Raw genomic sequence first — 19,809 nt, forward strand, 5'->3', positions numbered from 1 at the left:
GGATTCCATAGAAGCTTGCGTGTCTTTCATGGAAGCGCGTTGCGCAGCGAAAATAGCCGATCTACATGCAGCGTGACACATTGAGAGTTTGTATTTGGGCTATTTTTGGTTATTATTTTAAGATGCATTTGAAGTGGTCAAACTAGCAATAATGTTCAGATGCAGCTTCGGTAAAACCCTAATGGTCTCAAAGCAAAGGTTAAAAGCCTCAATCTGTGATTTCTTCACCTGGTTGGCAGTATGTAGAACAGCAGGAACAATACTAAAACAATCATTTTACATATACTGTTAATTGTTTATGAAACAGCACTAGTGTCGGGGGCTCCTTTCACAACCGTTTCACAAATCGCACATTAGGACTTGGCCATACAAAAATTGTCAGTTTTGAGATTTTATTTAGCTTTAATCCATGAGCAATCTGGGAACCCATCGGCAAAAAAAGGGGAAAAGAAGTAATACAATGTCCTTTTATCTCTGCCATGTCATGGCGGCGCTATAACAGGCCACTGCACCTTTTAGCCTAAAACTCTTTAACCGTAGGTTTTACAATCAGTCAAATTTGTCGCTATAATTCCTAGTTCTGCTCCCTGCTGAACAGGTGCCCTGACCAAGCTGTAGGACCACACTAGTGCATTGTTAATGCAGATCTCCTTCCCCTGCCGGCTTCCCACCCGGAAACTCTTTGGAGTTGGAGCTGGAGGCACCGTGGAGGATTCAAACTCTAGTCCCTCTCCTACTGTATCTCTGTCCTTCTGTTTATAGTATTTACGTGCTGAGCCAGTGGTGGGTGGGTGGGTGGGTGGGTGTGTGTGTGTGTGTGTGTGTGTGTGTGTGTGTGTACAGTACATGTGATTGTGTGCATGTGTACTTTTGCACGTGTGTGCATGCATATGCACACAATCACGCGCGCGTGTGTGCGTGTGCGTCACATTCGATGGTCATCACCAGGGTCACGTACTTCTGCTGAGCTGGATTATGTCTGTATTAAGCTATACTGCTCTGAGCACATGGGGCATCTGTGGGATCAGCTGAAGTGAAGTGTGAGCGTGTGTGCCATTGTATTTGTGTGTTCATGAGAGCATGTCCAGATGTGTCTGTGTCATACTGTAGGTGTTGCGATAACATAACACCTCTGACCCTGTGTGTATGTTCACACAGACAGACAGACACACACACACACACACGCACACGCATGCGTGCACATGTATACAGTGGTGTGCACGCACGTCGCACACACATACAGTACATGCACCCGGGACTGTTAGATTAAGTAGGACAATGCATCTGTAATCATAACTGCACTCTGGAGAGGAGCCCTGTGATAATACTCTGTGTCACTGCATAATCCCCCCCACATGCTACATTCCCTGTGTGCCACATGCTAATCCCTCCCACAGCACTCATAACTCCTATTGTAATTAACAGCTGCATTGTTCCAATGAGTCACTGCAAGATCGAAAGGAGAGGGAGGACTTGTGGTGGTGATGAGAGCGAGTGGCGAGGAAAGGATGCAAACGGGGGAGGAAGTAGGAATGAATAGATGATGGGGAGATGTAGCCTACAGTATGGGTTCACAAGAATTTGATTGCGTTCATCGTTGCCTCTATTGAATCACTGTACTGCAACAAAGTGCTTTATTGAACTGTGACCAACATCAACCCCAAATTAGTTGTTTTGGATTCAGACCCTCATGGCGTTGGATATGAAAGAACATCAACTTTGGGGTTAAATTGACTAGGCTGTTTTCACTGAGATAAAATGGGTGTCTTTCTGACTGCAGTGAACTATAAACATAACAATATAACATTCCCAGTATTTCTCAATATTGCTTTTATGTTGTCTTTTAATGCATTTCGCAACTCAGGGTATAGCCCTAAGAAGTAGTTTATGTGAGTCATTGGAATTGATTTAGGTTGATTGATTGATAAACTTGATGAATATGTTTTTGCCCCTTGATTCCCAATTACTAAAACACTTCATACTGCAGAGCAAATTCTGAAACCAAGTGGATTTACAGCTTGATTGTTGAGATACACTGAAGTATGAAATGGCTAGAGGGAGAATCTCATTGTCACATAAATAGTTAACGAGATAATATCCTGTTAAGTTACCAGTCACATACGCACAAGACAAGACCACACACATAGTGAAAAATTAAATTATGTATGTGAGAGTAAAGGCACAAAACTGAGCCTCCACGAAAAGCTTGTGCTGGGAGTTGCTATTTGCAATGAAGTTGCATAACATAAAAAACAAAAAACAAATCCCGAATCTTATCAAAACAAAGTTTAATATAATTTATGTGCGTCATATGTCTACATCATGTAGACATGGATGGGTGCAGTGTTAGATTACACCGTGGCTTTCGGAGAGCCCTATGTTTTGTCCACAGCCATGAACACTCTTTATTAGTCATAAATGATTGGAAATCACTGCTTGAATAAACATGCACGTTATTGCACCTAAGTGCTTTCTTTAGGCTATTCAATAAGCTAAAGTAAAGCATTCAATGTGCGTGAACACTATTGGACCATTAAATATACAAAATTCATACACACAACCCAGTGGCACTAAAAATTACAATACTTCAGAGCTCAGGTGCACTAAATCAACAGCCGTTATAGCATCCATTGATCTATTTTTTATTTTATAAAATGTACTGAGTGAGACAAACCCAACAGTTGCCCACAGGCAGTAACAAAATATATACAGGATATATGAAATACAAAATACAATTCCAATCTTCACAGTAGGAGCTAATGAAGATGGAATATGGGCCTTTTTTTGTATTTCTAATGCATTATATTGTCACCCATTTCTGAATTGCAATCTTACTCTTTTTTTAATAAGAACACACACAAAAGAAAAACAGAAAAAGTCAAAGAAAGGGAAAAAAGAAAAAAAGAATTAATATATTAAACAAAATAAGAAAACTGTTCAATCAGCTGCAGGGACTGTTATCCCCTCCCGTCTTTTCTTTTAAACATGAATAATTAACCCATCTTTCCCAGTGTGAGATAAATTGCTCCACTTTGTAATTAGTAATAGCTGCCATTTTCTCCATTTTATAAATGTTCATTGTGATTTCCAACCACAGATTTAAATTAGGACTCTCCTGTGACAGCCCGTTCTTATAGTAAGAATATGTTTTACCAGCCACTAACAGTATATTTATTACATATTTGTACTGTACTGTACATGGTCTTGCTTTCTAAGGGCACCTCACATTTAAAAAGGTCTTGTAGGGCAATTTTGTATCCCTTATCAGTGGCAGTCCCAAAAGATGTGATAGTGATTTGCCTTTTGGGTCCCACAATTTCTCCAGCAAGCAGGGATATTGCTATCATAATGAGATTTCCAAAAGTGTGTGATAAAGTACTGTATCAAACATTTCCAACCAAACTCCCTCCATTTCTGTGAACTGGTGCTTCCATGGAGATCTCCACATTGCTGTCCATTTTTCATCTGATATAGTTGTACCTCCTTCCTTCTCCCATTTTGTTTTAACATACTGTACAAAGTTGAATGAGTTTTCAAATATACACATATACATAATAACAATAATTCCACTATCTAATTCTAGGCATTGGTCTAAAAATGGTGGAGAACACATGTGTAAAATAATTTTATTTTAGGTTTAATGCAAACACTGGGACTCCAAATGAAGCCCCACTTAAAACACGTATGACAGATGGAAAGTGTCAATGACACGAGTCAAGTTAGGCCACTTGTCCACATGAAGTTGAGAGAATTTGAACTGTGTCTATATATTCGTCTGAAACACAATTATTATTAATTTGAACCGCACTGCACCGATCCAAATGGAACGAGGTAGACATGTCTCCCGATGCTCCTAAATAGAACCAAACTCTGAATGACGCATCACGAGGGTTTGACGCGCCCACTTGGAGTTTGATGACGCACACGTTTGTGTTTGATGACGTGACAGTCTGACCCTTTCATTGTGTCAGTGTGCCTTCACATTCTCAAGGTATTTAGAGTGCGCAGAGGCCAGACCTGAGCACTGCACTAGGAGTGTGACCTAAACAATCCGAAAATGTGATACCTTGTTCATACAGGTTGATGCCTTTATATGTGGTGAGAAATCGCCCTCCTCCTATTAGACATTGTTTTGCTTCATCACTGTGTATAATTTGGGTTCTGTGTGGATGTACACATGACACCACAAATAGTAAAAACTAATATATATACAGTATGTTTTTGGGGGCGAATTAATATGGTTTGTAAAGACCTTCAGTATTAGATTAACACTGCTGTGCAGAGAGTATACAGTAGTTCCCTATTATATCAAACCTATTTTCTTTATCACACAAATGGACCACATTTCCATAGAGAACGTGTTTAATTATGCAATAAAACAGTGCGAGAATAAACCCCAGGACATTTCTGTTTTTGTCATATAAAGTGCATGTGCTTTGATGAAATAAACTTAAGCCCACCTTTCTCTGTTGCACTTACATAGCTAGAAATGAGACTGTTAGAGGCTATTACCACCAAGGCTGAACTCCTGTCATCCTCTGTCCCTCTCTCTCTCTCTCTCTCTCTCTCTCTCTCTCTCTCTCTCTCTCTCTCTCTCTCTCTCTCTCTCTCCCCCCCTTTCCGTCTCTCTCTGTGTTCCCAGGCTATATGAGGGCAAAGAGCAGGCAGAGTTTGAGGAGTCATTGAGGAAGCTTTTTGAGTCCATCAACAACCTGATGAAGACGGACTACACCACCACTCTGCTGCTTAGGGTACCAAACTTTGTCTGTTCTTCCTCCCACTCATCCTTCATCATCATCATCATCATCATCTTGTTATTTTGCCTCCTCTTTTTCCAGCTTGGTCTTCTATGTCCTTATGGCATTTTCCTTTTTCCTTCCCTTGCTTCCTTCCTTCCTTCTCGTTCACCTTGTCTGACTGATGATCCATCGATCCTCTCTCCTCTAGCGTGTCATTTTCTACCTGTTCCTCCTATGTCTGCCTAAGCACATGCACTCACACCACACTGCACTTAAAGGCATGCATGCAGACAGACAGTCACACATAGACTGAGTTCCACATCTGCACTTGCGAGGCTTGCTGTAAAGAAGATCCTCCTCTCACGCAAGATGGCTCTTTGATGTCAAAGTCACCTTCTATTCAACAAGATGTTAACAACGTTAATATGGAGGCAGGCGTGTGTGTAATTGTGTGTGTGTGTGTGTGTGTGTGTGTGTGTGTGTGTGTGTGTGTGTGTGAATTCAGGTAGCAGCTCTGAAGTACCTGCCAACAGTTCTCCATGATGTGGAGAAAGTGTTTGACGCCAAACTCCTGAGGTAGGTCGTTATCATTTATGACACACACACACAAATGCATGCACCCACGCACGCACCCACGTGCACACATACATGCGCACACACACGCACGCACACACACACACACACACACAGGTATCAAGACCTCTGTGTCGGTAGTTGTCTCTCTGCCTCCTAGTGAATTGGCAATTTCTGACAACCTTTTAACCACACAATGAAACTACAAAACAAAAGCCAAACACGCACCCATCGTTGAGCCCACCACTACCTTTTCTCTTGGCCTTGTTTTCAGCTACCCCGCCCCCCACCTAAAAAAAATGGAATGCCTTGGAATGAGTTTGTTTAACCTTTCCTTGACCTGGCATGAAAGATACAATCCAGCATTTAGCTCCAGTAATGTCTGTGCCATGTCCACTGGACAGCTGGGTGACAATGGGGCTGTGGGACTGACAGACTGGATGAGGGGACATTTTGCAGACAAGTTATTTGTCCTCTTGCAATTTTACCGACTCAAGGCCATTGTCTTGGGATGACCTTATTACTTTGTTGAATGATGATGTTAATTAATGTTTCTTTTTTAGTTTTTTTTTTGCTCCCTTTAAAACACTCTGCCTCTCATTATTTCCAGCATCACCTCCTCGGTGACCCGTGTGTGTGTGTGTGTGTGTGTGTGTGTGTGTGTGTGTGTGTGTGTGTGTGTGTGTGTGTGTGTGTGTGTGTGTGTGCGCGTGTGTGTGCGCGTGCGTGCGTGCGCGTGCGTGTGCGTGTGTGTGTGTGTGGATTCTTTGCACCTGCCAATTCAAGTGCTATGCTGGCTGGCTGTCAACACAATGTCTCTGCCATCTGAAACACCTGCCACACACACACTCACACACACACTCTCACATTCGCGCACGCTCGCACGCATGCACGCATGCACACACACAATCACAAATGCGCCATCTGAGCTACAGCCAAGGTCCCCCTCATAGCGCTGATCCCAGCTGCCTCAGGCGTTGCCTCTAAGTGCTAGCCACATGAATTCCACTTTACCCTGCATGAGGTGGACACCAAAGCCCTGTCTGGGCTTCTACATTCCCGCCCGTGTGGCTCATAACTTCACCTGTAGTGTGACGTGCAGGGCAGAACACACAGACAGTGGGGCTGTTTGGCCGGTGTTATCTGACATTTTATGTTTCAATTAGATGCCTCTCTCAGATAATTTGCAATGGCTGATTAATCTGCATTGTGCCGCCGTGTAACCATATGACCCCACCACCTCTACCCACCCCACCCACACTCCCACCACCTCATGATAGCTACAGTGTAGCTCATACGTGCCAAGAAAACATAACACTGGTTTTGATACTCAAATTAGGAACTGAAGTGGTGCATTGAATTCTAGAGAGTGCTGCATGGCTCACCTCAAAGCAGCTGTGATAAAAGGCTAAACTAAGGCTTAATTCACACTTTAGTTGTGACGTTGTGTGAGCCTGAAGATATGCTATTTTCAGTGTGCAACTTCGCATCGGCACGCAACTAAGTATAAATTAAGCAGAGGGTTGGAGAAGGCGTGCTAGGCTCCATCACAGCATTAATTGTTAATTCGCTCGGAGCCGTGTCTGGCGCGTAACTGGGCCGTTTAATTATTCTGATATTGAATTCAAGGAACGGGCCTATCTTGTGTCTTCATTAAAGTGTGCTGGTTGGGGCTCATTTGTTTTCATAAGGCATGCACTGCAGTGCTCAGGTCTGGCCTCTGCGCACTCTTCCAGAACCTCCATGCTCATGAGGGTTGGATCAATTGTAAAATGTTCAATTTGTAATGAGTGTTTGCATTACCCCTTTAACCCCATATGAGTCCCTCAGGGCTCAATACTAGTGTATTTTCTGTCTTCTGTTATTGTGGTTACTGGGGAAAGCTTTATTTTTCTGTTATTGTGGGGAATGCTATTTTCGCTGAAAATAGCCGATCAACACGCTCACAACGCGACGCCGCGTTGTGAGCCGCTATTTTCAGCGAAAGCTTTCGCCGATGCTGGGGTGTAAGTGGTTAATTGTTCATCCTATCGGACTGGTGGTGGAGTGTTACAACACCCAAAGTCTTTATGTATGTATTATACAACATTGTTGTAACACAAACGTCTTTATATATGCTATACTGTATGTTATATCATAATCATAATAATGACACATTTGTCTAAAAATATATATTATTAATGAAAGCATACTATGGTACAACACTTGGTTAAAGAGAGGCTGACTTGCCTTTTATGAGTATATTTAACGCCCAGCGCTTTCCATTGTATAGACAGAAGTGATAAATCAATCATATTTACTGTACTATGGCAGTGATATGTAAACTGGTAGAACTACTTTGAAAGCATACCATAGGACAACACTTTAGTAAAGAAATGTAAGAAAAAAAGAAAAAAAAACAGCAATGAATCCCTGTCTTATAAAAATGCGAAGCGCTCGGAGCCAGGTTTCAACACAAAACTCATACATTCTCTGTGTGTTTTGAACGGAACAAGACCTTCTGTCACGCATATTAAAATAAGCAGTTGAATTATTTGACCAAAACCAAAACCCTATCTTTTAGAAGGGGGCTAGCGCACACACACACACACACACACACACACACACACACACACACACACACACACACACACACACTCACACTCACACTCACACTCACACTCACACTCACACTCACGCACACACTCACACACACACACACACACACACACACACACTCTCTCACACACACACACACACACACGCGCACACACACGCGCACGCACAACATCCCTGAACATGTATCTAATCATGTCTCTTAACAATGAATCCCAGTACTATGTCTTGTAGTCCATTCTTCATTTCTATTAGATGGAAATCCTTTGCATAATCATTGTTACAACTGGCACACTGATTGTTTTCTTCCATTGTACTGAATTCTATCTTTTCGCTGTCTTTCACCTATACACAGTACAATCCGGTGTGTTCATTTAACTCTTAGAGCCTCCATTTTTACACTCTCAGACCTTAGTTATACTTAGTTGCGAGCCCGTGTTGCACACATAAAATAGATAGAAGCTCACAACGGGTCTTGCTGTGACACATTGTGAGCTTGTCGATTGGCTATTTTAGATGAATGTAAATCAGTCGTCAGATTTACACTGCATGCTTTCCTCCACTTATTTCCTTCCCTCACTTCTTGTCTTTCATTTTCCTCTACTCCCTCCAACCCTCACTCTTCCTTTGCTTTTTTCTACCTCTTTTTCCGCTTCCCCACATGTTCATCCTTTCCTTGCTGTACCCTCATTTATTAACTCTCTCTCTCTCTCACTCTCTCTCTCTCTCTCTCTCTCTCTCTCTCTCTCTCTCTCTCTCTCTCTCTCTCTCTGCAGTCAGTTGCTGCATGACTTTTACAGCTGTATTCCACACCTGGACCTGCAGGACCTGCAGAAACACAAGGTGTTGTCCATGACTGAAATAGTGAGCAGCCAACTGTTCCAGAGACAGGGTGAGTCAAATCCACCAATCAGATTACTTGATAACATGCTGCAACAACTGGCCAAGGGGCCGACCTCAGTGCTGTGTTACGAATCGATCATACTTTCTACAGCAGCCGCTGCTGAATGAGGAACCAACTGCTGATTTATTCTGAGACCCATACACATAAAAGGAACATCTAACTTCACCTTATCTCCATATATCGGTCTAAAACTCACTTTATGGGTTTGCAGTGACATAAGGTATACTGTCAGTGTCAGTGTCCAGTCAGGCAGTTTGCAGTTCCCAACTACTTTTATGAACAGGAGGGATGAGTTACCTTTATTCAGCTCAATATGACACCAATACGGCATGATGTGGGTTAAATCCTCACTGGAGCCAGCCCATGCTAAAATGTGTATGCGCTCATTGCAACGTAAGGTACTTGGGATAAACGCATCCACTGGCTGCTTTTTAGTTATTAAGCTTTTAAGCTTCTCCCTGTGATTCAGTGTTTGCATGTTTATATTTGGCAAAAGTCTGTCATACATAGCCACATCACCACCCTATAATCACATGTGGCACAATATTACCATAACTCAGCAGCAGTTTGCTGACATGTCTGCCCCCCCCATGTTGACATTATAGTTACTGCATTGAACCACAGTCAGTCACTATGTTATAATCACATCCAAAGCATCCTCTCCCCTGTGACCTAAATACTTGAGTTTACAGTAACATAAAATCTCCCACAAACGCATCACTACAGTTTCTCATCCGAATAATCATTGAGTGTCAGTCTCCGCCTGGCTTTTTGTTTTGTTTTATAATAATAATTGAAGTGTTGGCATTTAATGCAGCATCCCCAAAAATCTAGTTGCAAATGAACAAGCCGTTCACGCCTCAGTGGCTGCTGGAACTGTTGATGCACTGGTAACTATGGAGTCTGTTTGCTATCCAAACAAATACCCAGATGATACTGGTCGTCCGCAAAAACTGGAGACAAAAAAAAAGAGCATGTCATGGTTGACAAGGCTTTGGAAACATTTACCACAATGGAATTTATAGCCCAGAAAACACAGGTTTTGATTTAGGTACACTACACATCAGTGATCAAGCACCTCTCTGCAAAACCAGACCCACCCTTGCTGCCTGCACAGCCCCTATTATGGCAGTCTAATTAGATAGCATAGTGAGCTGAATAGTGCTGTGTTCTCCTGTTGAATGGTCCACTCTGACGATAGAGAAGGCCAAGGCTACACAACAGTAACGGAGACCCTATAAAACAGGCTCTACTTATTAATAGCGTCTATTATTGTTGTGGAGCCTTGACCCAGAGCGCAACCTTGTCAACATGCTGTATCCTGAGTGAGAGACGGTCAGTGAAACTGCCCCAGAGGCAAGGCACTTATATTTGTACTAGAGTTCGGGGCCGCTATGCACTGCCTCACACCTAGGTCGCACACCGCCGATCCGACCAATATGTCTGAGTCATAGTGGGGGCTTTGTCAGAGTACCCGTTGTTTCTGTCTGTGTCCCTTTTGTGCCCATATATGGAGAGCACCGCACATCGCTGATGTCATAAGTATATGCCCCTATATGGGCATTCCCCCTTTTGTGCCCATATACTGATTTGTTAGTGCCTGATGCCATGACGACACATTGAGGTTAGACCACACACGCCATATTTGGTCGTAGCTGCATTGGGAACTCCTTATATGGTTATGGCTGATAAGATAGCACAGCGGTTCTCAAACATGTTTTCAAAACATTTCAAATGACATCCTTCTGCCTACACATACGTCATGTCCTAGTATAAGCGAATAAGGGACGGGGATCAACGTCACGTGATGCCTTTGTTTGGCCCGGAGAAAAGTCAGCTGTCCCGAATCCGGGCCAAACAAAGGTGCTTATATTGGTCAAAAACCCGGATGTGTGACTCAAAGAATATCAATTCCTAAATTGATATTATGTATTTGCCGTGGACCCCCATTTGAACAGATGTTGTGCCAGGGACACACTTCCTAGAAGATTAAAGATTAAATTAGTCAAGATTTATTGTTGTCATTGTTTTTTTTAGAGCAGATCTAAAAGCTCTAATACGTGTTGTGAGCCTATTTTTGAATAGCCAAAACATAACATAATGTTAATTACTTGTTTAAACTGTTCCTCATTTTGCTGCAAACTCTTTCAAGGATACCTTAGAACCACTGGTATAGCACATTGCAACTACGAGGCAATTCAAAGTGCTTTACAACAAAACATAAGGGCATTAAGACAAAGTGCAAATGAAACACATTATAAAGGGACAATTTGAATACAATTAAAATAGTTATTAAAAATGTATAATAAAACAGATAAAAATATGAGAACGAAATTACGGTGCAGCACAATAAATGAATCTAAAACCTCAGTAAAAGGCAGAGGTACACAGGTGTGTGGCAGAGCATGGTGTTTGATTGGAGACCGTTGTCTGCATGAACCGCCTGGATGTGTGATGCAGACGTGTCACACATGAAAGACACACTGTCACCGCACGTACTCAGTCTCACACACACACACACACATGTACTTTAGTTCAATCCTGTGCAAGCCGCTTCCTCTGCTCCTAATTGAACTCTGTTGCAGAGTGACTGATGATGGTCAGTTTGTGTGTGTGTGTATTTATGCATTGTGTGTGTGCGCAGCATACTTTAACTCATTCACTGCCACAATTATTATTGTAAAAAAAGTACTCAGGAGCCGAGATACAGAATTTTTAAGTTTTAAGTTAACAAGGAAGTGGATGGGAGTCTAGATCTTCGAAAAATCATATCTCCTTGGTCTTTGGGTCAAATTTGAAAAAGAAAAAAAAAAATTTTTGAAAAAAAAGAAATTACGTTTTTTACGTCAGTGGCAGTATTGGTAAACGGGAATAATTACGTCAATTACGTCAGAGGCAGTGAATGAGTTAAAAGGTGATCATTACTCATGTTGGTTTTTGCTCGGTGTAGCTGTAGGTCCACTCATTATTAGTTAGTCACTACCAGACGGTCAGCTGTACAGGCAGGCAGGCAGGCAGGCAGGCAGGCAGGCAGGCAGGCAGTCAGTCAGTCAGGTAGTCAGTTGGTCAGTCAGCCATCTATAGTTTCGGGTGCTGGATTTGGTCCTTGGGTATTGATCGTGGCTGTGTCGATTGATTCCCTCAGGTCTGGCTGTCAGCGTGCTCCCAGACTCACCCTATAACCAGAAGGAATGAAAAATAGATAGAAAAGGCATGAGAGAGATAAGAGAGAAGGTGGCAAATTTAGAGATATAGGAAGAATAATAAAATGGAAAGGGAGGGGGGGGGGCAGAACAAAATTCAGAAGAAGGATGTTATGGGAAGTTAAACAGCGGGAAGTTGAAGGAGAGGATGACTGTGATGGGGAAGGAGAGAGAGAGAGGCCGGAAAGGGTGCCAAGATGGGAAAATAATGAGCAACAGAGTGGCACAGCGAGGGAAAGAAAAGGAAAGAAAGAAAGAAAGGAGGAGGGGAGAGGGAGTGGAGGGAAAGAGAAAAGGATGACACAATAATTAGTAAAAAAGGGACATGAGCTGGGTGATGTTGTATAGTATGCAAAGGGAAGGGTGAGATGGATGAGTATGAAATTGGGAGGCACAGGAGAGAGAGAGGAGAGAGAGAGAGAACAGGTGGGGGAATGATGGTATAGGAACAGAGGGAACAAAATTGCTTGGGGGAGCGAGAGAGAGATAGACCTTGTTTTGTTATTGATTATTCAAAAAAGGTAATTAATATTACAGTCTAGGCCACAATTTCTGTCAGCTGACCTCCTGTTTTTCAGCACTCGATTGGCTAGCGATCCCAGTGGCTTCAACTGCAGGCCTCTACCAACCCCACTCTCCATCATCCCCTACCACCCACAACCACCATCTCACCTCTTCCCTGGTGCTTTTCTATTTATTGAAATGTATTTGTTTGCCTGCTCCATCTCAGACCCTGCCTCGCCAAATGAGGGCTGACACTCAGTCTAATTGAGATTCATTTTAGCATTCGGATGCTAATCGGGGGCCCGTGTGCCAGGGTGCCGCTCATTCTAGAGGCTGAAATATGTGGAGGGAAAAAAATTATACATTTATAACAGTTAATGGCCCCTGGTGTCCTATCACTGCACCCTTATACATATTTAATGGCACTACCTGACTGTCTGTCTGCCTGCCTGCCTGTCTGCCCATGCTGGCCAAAGCCACTGCTTTGGGACACCTGTCAAACTACTGACAGCATGGGATAAATGATGGAGTAGTGAATGGGGGGGGGGGTGTAGTTTGGTGCAGGGATGGAGGAGACGTGTCCCCCTCGTCCCAGCGTCCTTTTCGATGATTCAATGGAAATGGATGGAAAGACCCGGCATGACGAGATTACAAATCTATGAGGCATGGTACTAAACTGACCATTGGTTTTCTTCCAATCAACCTTACTAAAGATCAGATGGTGACACCTGATCATGTTGCAGTGGAGAAAGCCAGGAAGGAACCCTCATGAGAGCAGATTTTGTGTTGTTAAACAATTTCAAAACGATTACAAATCTACAAGCTTTCTAATTTCTACAATTAAATTTAAAATAGCAGATCTACAACCTCACAACACGTAGCATCGGGAGCTTGTAGAGCTGCTATTTTTAAATAGTCAAAGAATGAAATAGGGTTTAAGTGTTTAAATTGTTCTTCATTTTGCCGGGAACCCCACGAAAGGACCCCTTGTGTGTGAAACTGTGAATACTGTAGGTTTGCATGCTGGAGTGCATGTGTGTCTGTATGTTTATACTGTATGTTTTACTCAATCTGTCCATTCCCATGCTTGGCTCTCTGATACAGTAACCAGTTTCATCCACAGGCAATGCTTGAAGGCATTGGATTGTTTATCTTATATACAGTATAAAAATAAAAAACTACTCTGATTTATTCAGCAGCATACGCCGGTACGCTTTCAGGATTATGGGTCTTGGCAAGCACATACTGAACTGTACACATTCTCTCTCTCACACACACACACACACACACACACACACACACACACACACACACACACACACACACACACACACACACACACACACACACACACACACACACACACACACACACTGTCATATGGGTTAATCTGGTTTTGAAGTTAAATTACATTTACTAGGATCATTACGGCTCAATTTAGGCAATTTTTTATGCTGTCAAACAGCAGCACAGACAGACTGTGACAGATTGAGAGCGTCGACGCTTACTGATGAAGGGAGAAACAAATGTGACATATCAGAGTGACAGAGGGATGAGTGTGTTGTTTTGTTTACCCACTCATGTTTCTAAGGAGGTCAAAGATTCAAGATTCAATCAACTCACCCCTCTCTTTCATCCAGTCCTCCGTCACTCTCCTTTTCTCCCCCTCGGCCATCCATAAAGCTGGAGCAGACACACACAAAACACATATGGCTGCTGTAGGGTGGAACCCTTGCATGTCAAAAAGTTAAAACCCTTACTTTTCAGGAAAGGGAAAAAGGAACCCGTGTTCCAATGGATCCAGCCGTGTAGTTATTTATTCACAAGCTCTTGTTAATACTTTTCATTGGTTACATATTTATAAATCCAACGTATTGTATAGTGAGCGTGTAGACTGTCTAATTTAGCTTATTTTGCGTGACATTGTCATGCAACGTAGTATAAAATATGGCATTCATTTATGAAAAACATGAAAAGATTAAATACGGACATCATTCAGTGACGATATAGTACACATAAAAGCAATGATAATAAAATACCCCATCAATATCACAGTTAAAACATGTCTTGAAGATGATCTGTACAGATACCACTCGCTTTAATGGATGCTGTGATTTGACAAACGACCTTGATGCCTACTTTATAAAATGTATCGACTCATTTCTTTTATGCACTGGATATATCGGTTCAGTCAATATACAGAGCGCAGCAATCTCATTACTTAGGGTGCTTATATATACACTATGGCAGCACGTTTACGTAGTATCGCTGACATTGTTTACCCTCGCCATTATATTTCCCCTGACGTGCTTACATAACAGATGCATGTCAATGAGTGATGAATATGGCTCATGCGCTGCCCAGTTGTTATTATGTTTATTGTCAGGATTTAATCAACGCTGAGTGATCTCAGCTGCTCCTGCATTCTCTTTCAATCAACATTAGTTGAGAGGTGACCGCAGACTCGATGACATTAGCATGGCAGTAGATGTGGGTTTTCTTCTCTGGCTTCCGGGAGAGATAGTTTACTATTGCAAACAGGCAGTACCTGGTTTTTGAATTGAGTTGTGGCTGGCTTTTGAAGTCTGTGCACCGTGCAGAATAAAGCTGGATTTGAGGGGAGATTATGCCATTTTAATGTCTTATTTACTCTAAATCTCCCTTTTGAAAGTAGATGTGAAAAGCCACAATTTTTATTTCAGTAATGGAGACAGGACCAAATAGAACAGGACGTGGGTGACAGGGTTACCCTAAGGGTAGACACGCGCGCACACACACACACACACACACACACACACACACACACACACACACACACACACACACACACACACACACACACACACACACACACACACACACACACACACACACACACACACCACACACACGGGAAGGGAATTGCTTTTTATTATGCATTTCTTCCACCCCTCAAAACAAATTGTTGAGCTGTAATTTCAAAGCTGTCAGCTTTACAGGGACTCCTGCGTGCGGTGCGTGCATGCATGTGTACGTGCGTGTGTGTGTGTGTGTGTAACAGGTTGCCTGCTTTGGTTCAGAAAGCCTCCATATGCTGTGGGGCCCCAGTTGAATCCCTATATCAGCCCCATTAAGAGTCAGTCACATGAATATGAATCATAAGAAATAGGATAATCACAATGACTGCTGTGGTCGCTCAAGGCCGTCACACAAACAAATACTGTAGCTCTGTTCTGTTCTTTTCCATGCCGTTCTATTCTCTTTATAAGATGTTTTCATTTTTTATTTTATGGTAACTTCAGATTTTGGTCTAGAGTTATTATAAATCCCTAGCTAAAATCCTATCCACAACTGCTTTGATATGATAATATGAACCGAGACCAGGCAAGAGTTATGCAAGTTGTGTGTGTGTGTGTGTGTGTATTTAGTTGTGTATGTGTGTGCGGGAACTTACTAGAGGGGACTCTTTATATTGTGTTTGCACCCCAAACCAAATGGGCTGTGGCTTAGTTGCAATGCAGATATGGGTGGGTTAATTGTTCCGGAAGGTTAATTGAGAGAGAGAGAGAGAGAGAGAGAGAGAGAGAAGAGAGAGAGAGAGAGAAGGAGAGAGCAGAGAGAGAAGAGAGAGAGAGAGAGAGAGAGAGAGAGAGAGAGTAGAGAGAGAGAGAGAGAGAGAGAGAGAGAGAGAGAGAGAGAGAGAGATGAGAGAGAGAGAGAGAGAGAGATGTGAAATGGAGCTAGGGGCTGTTCAGCATCTCCAGAGACAGCAGTTTGGGGAGGTTGCTGATGAACAGGATGGAAGAACAGAGTGAAAGAGGGGGGATGGATGGGACTAATGGAGCAAAGTGAATGGAGTTTAATCATCCTGGGAAATGCCTCTGTCCCTCTCTCACAAGCTGTCTCATTTATTTTCCATCCATTTCCCTTTTCTTTGAATTGATCGAGACAGATTGAATGCAGAAAAGGATAATACAGGGACACAGCGGTCAGGCTTCCTATCGGTTCCCATGGAAATTAATTGAATACCTATACAGAGGTATTAGCCAATTAGTGCAAAGCTACAATAAGGGGTAACTAACTTACTCTAACAGCCTGGTGTAGCCAATAGGCAGGTTTCCCTCACATATTGCAGTTTTCCCTCAGAATAACAATTATTTAGCTCTATTTACATCTTGTTCTCAACAGAGAAGTTTTCATGTTGAAATCTGCCTTTGATCGTATATTCAATTACAGCTAGTCCCTGCCAAAATCTAATAGGGCCTCACTGTGGAATTGTGGCAATGATTGCAGCTAGTCTGTGACAGGTTTATAGCCAGGTTTGGATACAATAATTGGACGGACATGCACGGAATGTAAACATACTCATTTACATATTTCTGTGTTCTCTGCTAACTCAATCAAAGCAGATATTTAAGTTGTTGTGGTTATGGGCACAAGCTGAAAATCTTCACAGACCTGAGACCTGTCAGCGGTAGAGGACTTTTGGATTTTTATTAGTATTGTGATGAGTTGGGTAATAACATCAAACAGGGCTTGAAATTAACCATTACTTACAGTAGTAGCACTGGTGCTCTCAACTTAAAAAACGAGCAGTACAGTACATCTTCGGATCGCGTTATCTCTGTTTCTGTGTGAAAAAAATAAAAAGTCGTCAAAAGTCGTTCTGTGGCAGCCAGGGCGTTATGACGATGTCTCGTCATAAGTCGTTCTTGACAGTGAGAGAGTTAAGGGCCTCTTGTGGATAAGATGGCCTATCAGTCAAAGCAATGATGTTGATGTTTTATTACAAAGCATTCATCCATTGACCTCCCTTAGTCAAACTGTTCAAACGTCTGTAGCTAACGTTAGGAACAAATGAACAAATCAGTCAATTTGATATTCAGATGAAAGGGAGTGTGGAGTTGAAGATGGAATAGATTGAAGAAAGAAAACAGTGATTACAACTCAAGTCACACAACCAAGAATTAAGACAGGTGGAAAAAGCGAGGGACAGCTAAATGAGACACAGTCACATACAGTACATGCACGGACAGACAGACACAGAATTACAGTAAAACCAAGTGTACCTGTTTGCAGAATGAAATGTAAAACCACATATTCAAATAACAGTATGGAAATAGCACAACCAGAGTCTAACGATGCTGTCCTACAATACAACTTAGATGCATGAAAAATACGTAAATAATACATAGCGTGATGTTGATTGCATTGCTTCATCCATAGATATAAGTCACCAGGGCAGGACATTTCGCGGCGGGCCACAACGGCCATGGCTCTCGTTGCCCCTCTGTTTGGCCGTGTGCCCCTCGAAGAAATAGATGCCCCCCCACGGCCACAGTGGCCTTGATGCCCTGCCCTACACTGCCCAAGCTGATTTCACATTTTCACTGTTTTCTCCTAAGCACTATCGTCCTGTCAATAGGCACCAGTTGTCTGTGGTTGAGATTCTAAATTCTTATTGGACAACATCAAGTGAAACGTCGCTGCGCAAATAACCAGTAGTAGGTTTGATTTAGAGGCTGATATCAATCACTTGCAGATTAAAATGTTGCGGAAGCTGATGCTTTTGTCGGGGGTAGAGAGAGGGAAAGTAGAGAGAGAGAGAGAGAGACGAGAGAGAGTAGAGAGAGAGAGAGACGAGACAGAGACGAGACAGAGAGATAGCTGCTGTTAATTTAACGTTACCAGCTTAAATTAAACAATTGTAGCAGACAGTACTGTAGCTGTAGCTACTACAGTAGTACTGTACCTGTATGTGGGTGTCACGCAAGTGTCCACGAGTGTGACATGAGGAGGAGTGAGCTCTGTACGTATCGTCCAGTACTAAACTCCCCTTATATACAGTATGGGCACAGTATGGATATCCAGTTGTCCAGAACCGCCAATAACCAGGGTATGGGCATATACTTATGACATCAGGGATCTTCATACTGTATATGGGCATAAAAGGGACACAGGTACACAGACAGATACAGAGATCTCCATATATGGGCACAAAAGGGACACAGACAGACCGGTACAAACGGGTTATGTGATGTAGATGTGAGGGACCCGAACCTCTAGTATATTATAATTGTCTTGTGGGTTTAACAGCGGTGTGGACGTCGCAAACGTAACATCCGTAACGCATTGCGTCACAACGCATTGTGAGCTTGTAGATCTGCTATTTCAACTTGTAGATCAGCTTATTTTGTGCGACTCGCATGTTGTACGGCATTCATTCATTTATGAAAAAACTTTACAAGTTGAACAATATGGAGATAAAATGTCACTGCCCGACAGTGATGATAAATGCATCTCGCAGGCCCTCATGGATTGATTACCTCCTCTTCTGTGTTTGACATGGAAGCACAGCATTGCTATGAACGGAAGTGTCCAATAGACATTTATTTCTCTGTGGCTTAATCTTTCTACAGCTCAGCGTTACACAATATCATATCTGTACATTTTCAGCCTTGTAAGTTTCTGATGAATGCAAGCTTAAACATGGAAGAAAAACATCGGCAAGTGGCAACGCGTTGAATATATACATTTTAGTATTATTCTTGTATTTAGTTGAAGAGGGTGACAGACAGCAAAGCAGATAGAGCCAGTCAAACGGAATGCAGAACTAGAAGAACCTGAGGTGTGAAAAAAGCATACAGACAGTAACAGCCAGGATAGGGATTTAAATCAGAGAGAGAGAGAAAGAGAAAGGTAGAGAGAGATGGTTAGAGACAGCCATGGGGTATAAATGAAGAGATGGAGAGGCAGGACGTGACACAGAGACATGATAAAAAAGGCTAAGAGAGACATTTAGCATGCAACAGGCAGCTGGCTTGAGACCAGCATCTTTGCTCCACCCTATAGATTTATAGGTTTTTCTGTTGTGCTGCCGTACGTTCTCTTGCATAACGTCGCTGTCGGACAGAAACCTTCTATCTCAATATTATTAATATTATTTTTTATCCCACGATTTTGCAACCCCATTCTTTTCAACCACAGTGCCAATTGTCTAAGTAATGCTGGGCACTACACTCCCTCTGCCAGCCTAGGGAGACTCCAGAGCCATAATATTTTTGCAAGATTTTAATTTAGTCTCCATAGTTAGGATTTATGCATCTCACACACATTAGCATTGGAAGAGCAATGCAAAGTAAATCTCAATTTATTTTTAGATATTTCTCAGCAGCACTTGACCAAATAACTGGGCAGTACTCCAGGTGTGACAGAACAAGTGACCGAACAACATCAATCACAATAGAAGATGGAACATATGCAGAGCCTTTCCTTGAAATTGCAATGCCCTTACACATCATAGAAACAATGT

The 19,809-nt window shown here is 42.4% G+C and overlaps 1 protein-coding gene across 1 annotated transcript in view; it reads left to right on the plus strand.

Moving 5' to 3' along the window:
- dock2 (dedicator of cytokinesis 2) overlaps positions 1 to 19,809 on the plus strand; it is a 133,006-nt gene that overhangs the window by 26,977 nt on the left and 86,220 nt on the right. Inside the window, exons 22-24 of the mRNA XM_080416413.1 lie at positions 4,643 to 4,751; positions 5,245 to 5,315; positions 8,684 to 8,799. Of these exons, the coding sequence (XP_080272539.1) occupies positions 4,643 to 4,751; positions 5,245 to 5,315; positions 8,684 to 8,799 (296 nt within the window). The remainder of the gene's footprint in view (positions 1 to 4,642; positions 4,752 to 5,244; positions 5,316 to 8,683; positions 8,800 to 19,809) is intronic.

The sequence above is a fragment of the Gymnoscopelus braueri genome, assembly GCF_963280865.1.
Source record: "Gymnoscopelus braueri genome assembly, chromosome: 20".
Classification (NCBI taxonomy): domain Eukaryota; kingdom Metazoa; phylum Chordata; class Actinopteri; order Myctophiformes; family Myctophidae; genus Gymnoscopelus; species Gymnoscopelus braueri.